The sequence below is a fragment of the Balaenoptera physalus genome (genome assembly GCF_965194825.1).
Source record: "Balaenoptera physalus genome assembly, chromosome: 17".
NCBI lineage: Eukaryota > Metazoa > Chordata > Mammalia > Artiodactyla > Balaenopteridae > Balaenoptera > Balaenoptera physalus.
Genome location: NC_138895.1, coordinates 53,384,796 through 53,399,282, shown reverse-complemented (window position 1 = coordinate 53,399,282; position 14,487 = coordinate 53,384,796). Strand labels below are relative to the sequence as shown.

Genomic DNA, 14,487 nt, shown 5'->3' with positions numbered 1-14,487 from the left:
CAAAAAGTATACATCTAGTGGTTGTATAATGGAAAAGAATGATTGGATAAAGTATTCTTTTTTATATATTTTTTTCTTTAGAACTTTTCATGGTTTGGAATTTTAAATCTGCTTTCATTTATAAAATAGAGAAAGGAGAAAAGACAAATGGTATTTTTGTAAATCTAATAATATGTGAAAATCATTATGAAATTATATCATAGAAACTGCAAGTAATATAATTGTATATATGAGACAATAGAAAGGCTATTTTAATGTTCTTTTAAAAAATGTCTAAATTAAATGCCTCATGTTCTTTGTTAAATGTCTAAATTTGTAAAATAGCTAATGTATTGCTCATCTACTACATAGAATGAAACATTTTTTTAGATCAGATTGATTTATACACATTGAACAAATATATTTGATTTTTAATATGTATCCACTTTAATTTTACTTGAATTACTTGAATTTTACTCTATAATCTATATTTATTTGAGTCCGAATAATTCTAGATGTAATAACCTATAATGGAAAAGAATCTGAAAAAGAATAGATATATACATATATACACATGTATAACTGAATCGCTTTGCTGGATACCTGAAATTAACACAACATTGTAAATCAACTATACTTCAATTTTTTTAAAAAAGTGTAATTCTAGATATAATTTATGTCCTCATTACTCTTGATTACTTCCAAGTCAGTTTTTTACTTGTTTTCACAAATTCTGTTTATGCATTATACAAGTTTCATTAAACGTTTAGAAAAATTGGAAAAAGAGCAAAAAGATTATGAAAATCACCCATTAACCCTGCATTCTTGGTCTAATTAATAATATTATAATTTACTTCATTTGTACTTTTTCTGTACATACCTTAAAGATAATTGTATATGCATTTGGATTGTAACTAATTTTATCTCCTGCCTTTTCTATTTAACATTTTATAGAATATATTTTTTTCATAGTTATTTTAATGCCTGTATAAAATTTCCATCCTGTGGCTATATTGTAATGTTCTTAAACATATCAGTGGATTCTTTTCCAATGGGTTCTCCCTAGTCTGGATCATGTTGCAAGGAACATATTAATATATATTTAGCCCTTTTTTAATTTCTGAGATTATTTCTTTAGCATAGATTTCTAGAATTGGAATTACTGTATCAAAGGTCATAAATAATTTAGTGACTCTAGAAACCTTTTGTCAGATTGCCTTCAAAAAGGATTGTACTGATCTACACAGCTATCTGCAAGGTATGAGAGCACTTACACTGCATATAATCATGTTTTTCTGGTGTAACTTTTTTCTTACTATGTTTCTATTAAAGTCCCAACCTTTTATTTTCCCCAAACTGTTCAGAAATGTAACTGTTTACTTCTCTTTTTGATTCATGGCCTGGAGTTGTGACATTGCAAAGAATAAAAGAATAGGATTGGCTTTCTTTTATGGTTAGGCAAAAACTACCCTGAAATTTAAAAAAGATTTTCTGGTTGCTAGTAGGAACAGATGTTGGGGCATGTGCTTTCTCGACTGGAAAGTTTTTATGTATGAAGTTTAACACGTTATTCCCAATTCACCAGTGATACAGCTGCTAAATGTTCGTACCTCATAACATCTGTAGCTAAAAGCTCTACCTGAGCTTAGCCTTATCTTGAGTCTACTTTACATTTGACTTCAAATCTTTTGTCAGGCAAGGCTGAAACTTCTGAGTGTGGAGAAAGAGAGTTATCTGCTTGGGAAGTTTCTTTCGTAATCCTTGTTCATATTAACTGAATTAGCAGAGTATAGAAAATAGTAGTTGTTAGGCGTTGTTCTTCCTATGTTCTGTCAGAATTTTTATTTCATCAAAATCATCACCCTTTCTTGCTTTTGTATTTTTTCATTTTATAGTTCCTATTCTAGTACTCAAAGGCCTAGCACACTGCTGGTCCTATAAGCCTTTTTAAACTAATAATTTAGTTGTGACCTTTTAAAGTAGGAGATATTATTTTCTAAATTGCAATAGTTTGCTTACAGATTGTTTAGCAACATTTTACAGAAGTGTGGAGCACTGTAGTAAAATGGCTTTTGTTTTAACCACAGTTAAATAATAATACGGTATTTTGAAGTTTCTGTGGAAGAACATCTAGTCTGGTAATACTTTTATTATCCTAGAATTTTCAGATCTTCCAAACAAAAAGTCTGAAAGGAAATGAAGCTTAAACTATAATTATTTGATAGCAGTTTCCAGCTTTTTTTTAATTTAGAAAAGTTGCATGAATAAAGCAGCAGGTGCAAGTGACCCTTTGTACCTTTCCTGTTATTTTAATGTTATTTTCAATTATTCAGTTAAATACCTGGACCTCTTGCTAAACTTATGAAAAAGAATTTCACCAATTCTTTTGACCAATACAGTGTCTTTTATCCATGTTTCAAACGGAGAGAAAAAAAAGAAAGCTTATATATTTTAGGGTTTTTAGGATTTTAGAATATAAAAATAGAACTTAGTGTGAACCCAAGAAACTGTCCTTCAAATGAAGAAAGTGAATGGAGAATACAAGACAGAGTACAGTTTTTTTAAAAACCAACAACACATTAGTTTAGGAAACTATTAATTTTTAAAGGCATTGCCTGCCTTCAGAGTTTATTTTTGAGACACTTCAGCTTTTGGAGTAGAGCATTGCCTGTAAGTTTCAGAAAAGAAAGTAATGGTAGTATTATATAGTACTATAGTATATAGTATTATAATGTTTATATATTATAAATGTTTATTATATTATATATTATATATACTTTTACATGTAATATATGCTATATAATTAAATATTGTTTATAACATTTTATTATACAATAATATATTTTATGTGAAGCATTTACATAGTCATAACATTTCATATGTTGTCACATATTTACTGAACAATTACATATTTATAGCAGGATTGTTATATCTTAGAATTGTATATTACTATAATAAACAATAAATAAACTCAACAGCAGAACATTAAATGTACCAGTACCATAGACAGAACAGGTTGTAATGTGACAGAAGTGTGCGCTGCTTAGATGTTAGAAGTGAAGTTTATCTGCTCAAGTGAGTGGGCCAGATCCATTGAAGGTAAAAAACAAGTTGCATTCAAACATTTGACATTTTCTTTTCCATTCTTTAACTTTGAGAATAAACCTTTTTTTTACTTTGAGAATAATTTTTCAGTATGAGATCATGTTAAGTTTTTGTAGTTTTGCTAAGGCATGGATTTAAAGATACTATGCATCTATTGTGCAAAAGCCAGTCACTTAGCAGGTAAGCAAACTGGATTTTGGTTTTCAAGTTGACTAACAGACCAATACAAGATAGGGGGTGATTTGATCTTAAGCTGCAGTGATAGAAATACAGTATCCAGAACAAAGTCCATCATAGTTCTTTACTCCTCCCTAACAGAGTCTGATATTAGGTTTGTTTCTGGGTATCACTCTTGACAGAAGACACCAAGATTGGAACACTCTCAGAAGAAGATGTGAGTATACTAAAAACTATATCAAGGCTGATAGAAATGACTTAGAAAATTGTGAACTCCAAGGCCAATTTATCTTTGCTCATGTGCTGATTCTGCCTTACCTCTTCTATGTTTCCAGCAAGAATCACAGTAAACTTCAGGAATTAATAGTTTTTCCCATTCAGGAAATAGAATTCGTAGTTTGCTTAGCATTTCATTCACCTGGAGTGCTTAAATTTAGAAAATGGAGGTAACATATCAATCGTTTTTATGCTCTTCCAGGAAAAAAATTGCCCTTTTAAAAAAAGATATAAAAGGTTGAATCTTCTGGATTCATTTTATCTTATGCTTTGCTAGCAAAATTCAAACTTATTCTTGCCCTTAGAAATTTTAGGATAAAGCTAGTTAGCTAGTTCCATTAAGAGTACTCTTCTGATCTTATTCATATTGTGCTGTGACCCTATTAGAACTAAAAAAACTGTGTTTTCTATTTTTCCTTCTCTCTTTTTCCATATTTTGTACCTATCTTGACTTTTTAAAATATATATTATTTTACTGCCTTGTAGCCTCTGATTATTATTTGTTTGTTCTGGACATTAGTGAGCTTTAAGAAAGCAAGGAATTACCTGCCTTGAATAGAGTTGATGACCAAGTGAATATTTTGGTCCTTAAAAAAATCACTAAAAGTAATAGGAATAAAGATATTGCTGTGTTCATTCTTAAGTATCTGTACTAATACAGAGGAATGAATATCCATTTAATATTCATTCTGGATATAGGATTTCCTGGATATAGGATATCCTGCTTGCCGTAGAAATGTATGATTTCTGGAAATAAGTCTGAAAGTAATGAAAGAGTCTCCGGAGTGTGAGTTATAAATTAATATAAAGTTTTCTGCTTGCACTGATTCTTAACTTTTATTTATTTATTTTAAACATCTTTATTGGAGTATAACTGCTTTACAATGTTGTGTTAATTTCTGCTGTATAACAAAGTGAATCAGCTATATGTATACATATATCCCCATATCCCCTCCCTCTTGTGTCTCCCTCCCACCCTCCCTATGCTACCCCTAGGTGGTCACAAAGTACCGAGCTGATCTCCCTGTGCTATGCGGCTGCTTCCCACTAGCTACCTATTTTACATTTGGTAGTGTATATATGTCCATGCCACTCTCTCACTTCGTCCCAGCTTACCCTTCCCTCTCCCTGTGTCCTCAAGTCCATTCTCTACGTCTGCGTCTTTATTCCTGTCCTGCTGGTAGGTTCTCAGAACCATTTTTTTTTTTTTTAGATTCATATATATGTGTTAGCATACGGTATTTGTTTCTCTCTTTCTGACTTCACTCTGTATGACAGACTCTAGGTCCATCCACCTCACTACAAATAACTCAGTTTTGTTTCTTTTTATGGCTGAGCAATATTCCATTGTATATATGTGCCACATCTTCTTTATCCATTCATCTGTTGATGGACACTTAGGTTGCTTGCATGTCCTGGCTATTGTAAATAGAGCTGCAATGAACATTGTGGTACATGACTCTTTCTGAATTATGGTTTTCTCAGGGTATATGCCCAGTAGTGGGATTGCTGGGTATTATGGTAGTTCTGTTTTTAGTTTTTTAAGGAACCTCCATACTGTTCTCCATAGTGACAGTATCAATTTACATTCCCACCAACAGTGCAAGAGGGTTGCCTTTTCTCCACCCTCTCTCCAGCATTTATTGTTTGTAGATTTTTTGATGATGGCCATTCTGACTGGTGTGAGGTGATACCTCATTGTGGTTTTGCTTTGCATTTCTCTAATGATTAGTGATGTTGAGCATCCTTTCATGTGTTTGTTGGCAATCTGTATATCTTCTTTGGAGAAATGTCTATTTAAGTCTTCTCCCCATTTTTGGATTGGGTTGTTTGTTTTTTTGATATTGAGTTGCATGAGCTGCTTGTAAATTTTGGAGATTAATCCTTTGTCACTTGCTTCGTTTGCAAATATTTTCTCCCATTCTGAGGGTTGTCTTTTTGCCTCCTTTATGCTTTCCTTTGCTGTGCAAAAGCTTTTAAGTTTCATTAGGTCCCATTTGTTTATTTTTGTTTTTACTTCCCTTTCTCTAAGAGGTGGGTCAAAAAGGATCTTGCTGTGATTTATGTTATAGAGTGTTCTGCCTATGTTTTCCTCTAAGAGTTTTATAGTGCCTGGCCTGACATTTAGGTCTTTAATCCATTTTGAGTTTATTTTTGTGTATGGTGTTAGGGAGTGTTCTAATTTCATTCTTTTACATGTAGCTGTCCAGTTTTCCCAGCACCACTTATTGAAGAGGCTGTCTTTTCTCCATTGTATCTTCTTGCCTCCTTTATCAAAGATAAGGTGACCATATGTGCGTGGGTTTATCTCTGGGCTTTCTATCCTGTTCCATTGATCTATATTTCTGTTTTTGTGCCAGTACCATACTGTCTTGATTACTATAGCTTTGTAGTATAGCCTGAAGTCAGGGAGCCTGATTCCTCCAGCTCCGTTTTTCTTTCTCAAGATTGCTTTGGCTTTCAGGGTCTTTTGTGTTTCCATACAAAATGTGAAATTTTTTGTTCTAGTTCTATGAAAAATGCCATTGGTAGTTTGATAGGGATTGCATTGAATCTGTAGATTGTTTTGGGTAGTATAGTGATTTTCACAGTGTTGATTCTTCCAATCCAAGAACATGGATCTCTCCATCTGTTTGTATCATCTTTAATTTCTTTTATCACTGTCTTATAGTTTTCTGCGTACAGGTATTTTGTCTCCTTAGGTATGTTTATACCTAGGTATTTTATTCTTTTTGTTACAGTGGTAAATGGGAGTGTTTCCTTAATATCTCTTTCAGATTTTTCGTCATTAGTGTATAGGAATGCAAGAGATTTCTGTGCATTAATTTTGTATCCTTCAACTTTACTAAATTCATTGATTAGATCTACTAGTTTTCTGGTAGCATCTTTAGGGTTCTCTATGTGTAGTATCATGTCATCTGCAAACAGTGACAGTTATACTTCTTCTTTTCTGATTTGGATTCCTTTTACTTCTTTTTCTTCTCTGATTGCTGTGGCTAAAACTTCCAACACTGTGTTGCATAATAGTGGTGAGAGTGGGCAACCTTGTCTTGCCCACTGTGTTGCATAATAGTGGTGAGAGTGGGCAGCCAGTCTGTGTCTTTTGGTTGTCTTGTTCCTGGTCTTAGTGGAAATGGTTTCAGTTTTTCACCATTGAGAATGATGCTGGCTGTGGGTTTGTCGTATATGGCCTTTATTATGTTGAGGTAAGTTCCCTCTATGCCTACTTTCTGGAGGGTTTTTACCATAAATGGGTGTTGAATATTGTCAAAAGATTTTTCTGCATCTTTTGAGATGATGTTATGGTTTTTCTCCTTCAATTTGTTAACATGGTTAATCACATTGATTGATTTGCGTATATTGAAGAATCCTTGCATTCCTGGGATAAACCCTACTTGATCATGGTGTATGATCCTTTTAATGTGCTGTTGAATTCTGTTTGCTAGTATTTTGTTGAGGATTTTTGCGTCTATGTTCATCAGTGATATTGGCCTGTACTTTCTTTTTTTGTGGCATCTTTCTCTGGTTTTGGTATCAGGATGATGATGGCCTCATAGAACGAGTTTGGGAGTGTTCCCCCCTCTGCTATATTTTGGAAGAGTTTGAGAAGGATAGGTGTTAGCTCTTCTCAAAATGTTTGATAGAATTGGCCTGTGAAGCCATCTGGTCCTGGGCTTTTGTTTGTTGGAAGATTTTTTTTTTTTTTTTTTAAAGGAACCATGTTGAGATATGTCAGAGCACACGGTTCTTTTTTTTTTTTTTTTTTTTTTATTTATGGCTGTGTCGGGTCTTCGTTTCTGTGCAAGGGCTTTCTCTAGTTGCGGCAAGCGGGGGCCACTCTTCATCGCGGTGCGCGGGCCTCTCACTATCGTGGCCTCTCTTGTTGCGGAGCACAGGCTCCAGGCGCACAGGCTCAGTAATTGTGGCTCACAGGCCCAGTTGCTCCGTGGCATGTGGGATCCTCCCAGACCAGGGCTTGAACCCGTGTCCCCCGCATTGGCAGGCAGACTCTCAACCACTGCACCACCAGGGAAGCCCTGTTGGAAGATTTTTAATCCAGTTTCAGTTTCAGTGCTTGTGATTGGTCTGTTTATATTTTCTATTTCTTCCTGGTTCAGTCTCGGAAGGTTGTGCTTTTCTAAGAATTTGTCCATTTCTTCCAGGTTGTCCATTTTATTGGCATAGAGTTGCTTGTAGTAATCTCACATGACCCTTTGTATTTCTGCATTGTAAGTTGTTACTTCTCCTTTTTCATTTCTAATTCTATTGATTGGAGTCTTCTCCCTTTTTTTCTTGATGAGTCTGGCTAATGGGTTATCAATTTTGTTTAACTTCTCAAAGAACCAGCTTTTAGTTTTATTGATCTTTGCTATCGTTTCCTTCATTTCTTTTTCATTTATTTCTGATCTGATCTTTATGATTTCTTTCCTTCTGCTAACTTTGGGGTTTTTTTAATTCTTTTTTCTCTAATTGCTCTTAGTGTAAGAGTAGGTTGTTTATTTGAGATGTGTCTTGTTTCTTGAGGTAGGATTGTATTGCTATAAACTTCCCTCTTAGAACTGCTTTTGCTGCATCCCTTAGTTTTGGGGTTGTCATGTTTTCATTGTCATTTGTTTCTACTATTTTTTGATTTCCTCTTTGATTTCTTCAGTGATCTCTTGGTTATTTAGTAGTGTATTGTTTAGCCTCCATGTGTTTGTATTTTTTAGTTTTTTTCCTGTAATTGATATCTAATCTAATAACGTTGTGGTCAGAAAAGATACTTGATACGATTTCAGTTTTCTTTAATTTACCAAGGCTTGATTTGTGACCCAAGATATGATCTATCCTGGAGAATGTTCCATGAGCACTTGAGAAGAAAGTGTAATCTGCTGTTTTTGGATGGAATGTCCTATAAATATCAATTAAGTCCATCTTGTTTAATGTATCATTTAAAGCTCGTGTGTCCTTATTTATTTTCATTTTGGATGATCTGTCCATTGGTGAAAGTGGGGTGTTAAACTCCCCTACTATGATTGTGTTACTGTTGATTTCCCCTTTTATGGCTGTTAGCATTTGCCTTATGTATTGAGGTGCTCCTCTGTTGGGTGCATAAATATTTACAATTGTTATATCTTCTTCTTGGATTGATCCCTTGATCATTATGTAGTGTCCTTCTTTGTCTCTTGTAATAGTCTTTATTTTAAAGTCTGTTTTGTCTGATATGAGAATTGCTACTCCAACTTTCTTTTGATTTCTATTTGCATGGAATATGTTTTTCCATCCCCTCACTTTCAGTCCGTATATGTCCCTAGGTCTGAAGTGGGTCTCTTGTAGACAGCATATGTACGGGTCTTGTATTTGTATCCATTCAGCCAGTCTGTGTCTTTTGGTTGGAGCATTTAATCCATTTACATTTAAGGTAGTTATCGATATGTATGTTCCCATTATCATTTTCTTAATTGTTTTGGGTTTGTTATTGTAAGTTTTTTCCTCCTCTTGTGCTTCCTGCCTAGAGAAGTTCCTTTAGCATTTGTTGTAGAGCTGGTTTGGTGGTGCTGAATTCTCTTAGCTTTTGCTTGTCTGTAAAGGTTTTAATTTCTCCGTCAAATCTGAATGAGATCCTTGCTGGGTAGAGTAATCTTGGTTGTAAGTTTTTCCTTTTCATCACTTTAAAATATGTCCTGCCACTCCCTCTGGCTTGCAGAGTTTCTGCTGAAAGATCAGCTGTTAACCTTATGGGGATTCCCTTTTATGTTAATTGTTGCTTTCCCTTGCTGTTTTTAATATTTTTTCTGTGTATTTAATTTTTTATAGTTTGATTAATATGTGTCTTGGTGTGTTTCTCTTTGGATTTATCCTGTATGGGACTCTGCTCTTCCTGGAGTTGATTGACTATTTCCTTTCCCGTATTAGGGAAGTTTTCAACTATAATCTCTTCAAATATTTTCTCAGTCCCTTTTTTTTTCTCTTCTTCTTCTGGGACCCCTATAATTCAAATGTTGGTGCGTTTAATGTTGTCCCAGAGGTCTCTGAGATTGTCCTCAATTCTTTTCATTCTTTTTTCTTTATTCTGCTCTGCGGTAGTTATTTCCACTATTTTATCTTCCAGGTCACTTATCTGTTCTTCTGCCTCAGTTCTTCTGCTATTGATTCCTTCTAGAGAATTTTAAATTTCATTTATTGTGTTGTTCATCCTTGTTTGTTTGCTCTTTAGTTCTAGGTCCTTGTGAAACGTTTCTTGTATTTTCTCCATTCTGTTTCCAAGATTGTGGATCATCTTTACTATCATTACTCTGAATTCTTTTTCAGGTAGACCACCTATTTCCTCTTCATTTGTTTGGTCCAGTCGGTTTTTACCTTGCTCCTTCATCTGCTGTGTATTTCTCTGACTTCTCATTTTGCTTAACTTATTGTGTTTGGGGTCTCTGTTTCACAGGCTGCAAGTTCGTAATTCCTGTTGTTTTTGGTGTCTGCTCCCAGTGGGTAAGGTTGGTTCAGTGGGTTATGTAGGCTTCCTGGTGGAGGGGACTGGTGCCTGTGTTCTGGTGTATGAGGCTGGATCTTGTCTTTCTGGTGGGCAGGTCCACGTCCGGTGGTGTGTTTTTGGGTGTCTGTGTCCTTATTATGATTTTAGGCAGCCTCTCTGCTAATGGGTGGGTTTGTGTTCCTGTCTTGCTAGTTGTTTGGCATAGGGTGTCCAGCACTGTATCTTGCTGGTCATTGAGTGGAGCTAGGTCTTAGCGTTGTGATAGAGATCTCTGGGAGAGCTTTCACCATTTGATATTACGTGGGGCTGGGAGGTCTCTGGTGGACCAATGTCCTGAACTCGGCTCTCCCACCTCAGAGGCTCAGGCCTGATACCCGGCCAGAGCACCAAGACCTTGTCAGCTACACAGCTCAGAAGAAGAGGGAGAAAAAGAAAGAAAGAAAGAAAGAAAGAAAGAGAGAGAGAAAGAAAAGAAAGAAAGAAAGAAAGAAAGAAAGAAAGAAAGAAAGAAAGAAAGAAAGAAAGAGGGAAGGAGGGAGGGAGGGAGAGAGGGAGGGAGGAAGAGAAAGAATAAAATAAAGTCATTAAAATCGAAAAAAATTAGTAAAAATAAAAAAGTAATAAAAAAAAGAGAGAGCAACCAAACCAAAAGCAAATCCACCAGTGATAACAAGCACTAAAAACTATACTAAAAACAAAAACAAAAACAGACAGTCAGAACCCTAGGACAAATGGCAAAAGCAAAGCTATACAGAGAAAATCACACAAAGAAGTATACACATACACACTCAGAAAAAGAGAAAAAGGAAGAAAAATACATATATATATATATATATATATATATATATATATATATATAAAATTAAAAAGAAGAGAGCAACCAAATCAATAAACACATCTACCAATGATAATAAGCTCTAGATACTAAACTAAGATAAACATAAAACCAGAAACAAATTAGATGCAGAAAGCAAACCACAAGTCTACAGTTGCTCCCAAAGTCCACCGCCTCAATTTTGGGACGATTCATTGTCTATTTAGGTATTCCACAGATGCAGGGTACATCAAGTTGGCTGTGGTGATTTAATCCGCTGCTCCTGAGGCTGCTGGGAGAGATTTCCCTTTCTCTTTGTTCGCACAGCTCCTGGAGTTCAGCTTTGGATTTGCCCCGCCTCTGCATGTAGGTCACCTGAGGGTGTCTGTTCTTCGCTCAGACAGGATGGGGTTAAAGGAGCAGCTGATTCGGGGGCTCTGGCTCACTCAGGCCGGGGGGGAGGAAGGGGTGCGGAATGCGGGGCGAGCCTGCGGCGGCAAAGGTGACGTTGCAACAGCCTGAGTGCCGTTTGTTCTCCCGGGGAAGTTGTTCCAGGATCACGGGACCCTGGCAGTGGCGGGCTGCACAGGCTCCTGGGAGGGGAGGTGTGGCTAGTGACCTGTGCTTGCACACAGGCTTCTTGGTGGCCGCAGCAGCAGCCTTACCATCTCATGCCCATCTCTGGGGTCCACGATGATAGCTGTGGCTCACGCCCGTGTCTGGAGCTCGTTTAGGCGGTGCTCTGAATCCCCTCTCTTTGCGCACCCCAAAACAATGGTTTCTTGCCTCTTAGGCAGGTCCAGACTTTTTCCCGGACTCCCTCCCGGCTAGCTGTGGCACACTAGCTCCCTTCAGGCTGTGTTCACGCCGCCAACCCCAGTTCTCTCCCTGGGGTCCGACCTCCGAAGCCCGAGCCTCAGCTCCCAGCCCCCACCCATCCCAGCGGGTGAGCAGACAAGCCTCTCGAGCTGGAGAGTGCTGGTCGGCAGCCATCCTCTGTGCGGGAATCTCTCCACTTTGCCCTCTGCACCCCTGTTGCTGCGCTCTCCTCTGTGGCTCCAAAGCTTCCCCCCCGCTACCCCCCGTCTCCACCAGTGAAGGGCCTTCCTAGTGTGTGGAAACTTTTCCTCCTTCACAGCTCCCTCCCAGAGGTTCAGGTCCCCTCCCTATTCTTTTGTCTCTCTTTTTCCTTTTTTCTTTTGCCCTACCCAGGTATGTGGGGAGTTTCTTGCCTTTTGGGAAGTCTGAGGTCTTCTGCCAGCGTTCAGTAGGTTTCAGTAGGAGTTGTTCCACATGTAGATGTAGTTTTGATGTGTTTGTGGGGAGGAAGGTGATCTCCACGTCTTACTCCTCCACCATCTTGAAGGTGCGCCCTGATTCTTACCTTTTAAATGATAATTAAAAGCTTTCTCATCGTAGACTAGTAAATATTGCTGTTAGAGTGCTACTACTTATTTCCCTAAAAAGAAAAGTTCAGTTTGCTGACTTCTTGAAAAAGTTAGAATGAAATTTGGAGTAATTCTCAGGGATAGTATCACGTCCAACCTCTGTCTCCTTCCGGCTCAGTCCATCCTTAGTGTGTTGACTGTTCTGACATTTCCATTGTGACAGCTCAGGTATTAAAGGAGTCTGGACAACAAGGGTCAAAGAAATCAAGATGCTAAGTGTGAGCAACAAACCCAGTCAAGTTGCAAGAAGGGGATTTTCAAACTGAAGGAGTTTCTTCCTGGCCAGGACTTCTTTGGTTCCCTGTTGAGTGGCAGGGCTGAGCTGTGTCATACGGGGCACAACCGGCCAAAGGACCACTCTTGTACTTCCACATCATTCATCTTGCAGATTCTGATACTCACTTGGTACTTGCCCTGTGTTGTCAGTGACCCATGGCCTTCATACTAAGTATGCTTGCTTTGTAAACTCTGACCCATCTGTCCAGTATTAAGCATCTTTAAGAACACAACCCCTTTTCACTAATCACCCAGCCTTCTCTACTTTCCTCTTCTCTGTTTCTCTTTCCTTTGAAATAGCTCCCTCAGCATTCACTGCATACCCTTATTGCTTCTATTCTGCCCCATTCCCTAATCAGCTAACCTATAGTTAATGTATATATATATGTGTGTTTTATTATTAAAGGAAGTTCTAGAATCCTGTTTACAAAGTCATTTTTTTAATTCCAAAGAGACTAAGGAGCAGTTTCCTCCTGCCTGCAGGCCCCATATAGATTTGTAGCAAATAGGAATCAGTCTTTATAAGCTTTAAATCTAAGTATACCCTCTTTCTCTGTGTTATCATTGATCCTATACCTTTTCTCTCCACATTAATATAGGACCAAGACATTTTTTACCAAAACAGACCGTTTTTATCTTTATTGAAATTCTATGGAGGCAGCTTTCCACCCACCCCCTGATAATTATTCCAGGTGTCATAGGGAGCTCCCTAGTGGGCAGTAGTGTGTCTTAGTGGTTAAGAGTGCAGTTCTGAAGCCTACTGCATGGGTTCCAATCCCAACTGTGACACTTACTTTTTCTGACCTTAGGAAAATAACTTAACTTCTCTGTGCCTCCGTTTTTTCCTCATTGGTTAAATAGGACTAATAATAGTAAGAATTAAATGCGAAAAGACACAAGAAAAGGAAGTACCTGGTAGGCAGTAACATTATCATCAGCCATGGGACCCACAGACCTGACCACACGTGCCTCACTTTGAGTATACTCATGGGCCTTGAACTTGTGAACCATAAGCTTCTGACTTGCAACAAAAATCTCATCTTCAGCACAGTGCACCATACTTAGCCATAAGTTTTCAAACTGGTGCCCTTCTCCTAAATTAACAGTGGGCCAGTTGGTATCTGCTTTCCATACTAATCATCTAACTATACATTTTAATTTTCCCATGTCTCGGTGCCTTTTATTTCTTACATAGGCACAGCATTTTCCATTTATGGCTTGATTCACTTATTACCCTCAGAATCATTCATACTCTCATCCCATATGGCTGTTCAGCAGTCACCATGTGCTTACTAATTTTTTATTTTGAAGATGGTATTTTATTAATGTCGTTTATTTCCGTTGGAATCAAACCCTTCTTATTCGTATTTTCAACATGTGGAATTGCTTTTGTATTTAACAGCCAAAATGGAGTTAGTATTTATAAAACTCTATACTCTGAAAAACGAGATGGCCAAATGATAGTGACCACTGTTGACTATAAATGCTGTCCTTCACTGTGAACAGGGTGAGCGTGCTTTTGTTTCATACTGAAACTTTCATAAAGTAAAATTTTACAAGTAGAAGATCTTCTGTATTTGCTTCTTAGCTGATCTCTTTGCCTCACCAGTTTCCCTTCCCACAGGTTACAGTACAGCAAAGTAACCTTTACAGAATATTTGTATCATATCACTTCTTTTAGCAGTAGCCTATCTTGCCTTAACTAGTATCTATAGAATTGAGTCATTAAGTTCTTCTAATTTGGAATGTGCTCTTTTTACTTCTTTTCAATGAAAGAAATACTATGTTAATAGTCGAGTAAACTTGACTTACATAATGCAGGCCCAAATGTAGGCCTTTTTTTTTTTCTGTTTAATAATACCCCATGCCCTATGATACATTGCTTTAAATTACTTTATGCATTATATCATTTAGGATCATATTGTCTTGTATGCTTTCATAAC

General features: G+C 37.1%; 1 protein-coding gene across 4 annotated transcripts in view; it reads left to right on the top strand.

Moving 5' to 3' along the window:
- The window catches only part of LRP12 (LDL receptor related protein 12), an 82,834-nt gene that overhangs the window by 42,840 nt on the left and 25,507 nt on the right, over positions 1 to 14,487 (top strand). The window contains exon 3 of one of the 4 annotated variants that reach the window (XM_082434285.1): positions 3,403 to 3,478. The exons of the other annotated variants lie outside the window; for them this stretch is intronic. Coding sequence (XP_082290411.1) covers positions 3,403 to 3,478 — 76 coding nt within the window. The remainder of the gene's footprint in view (positions 1 to 3,402; positions 3,479 to 14,487) is intronic. 4 annotated transcript variants of the gene reach the window in all.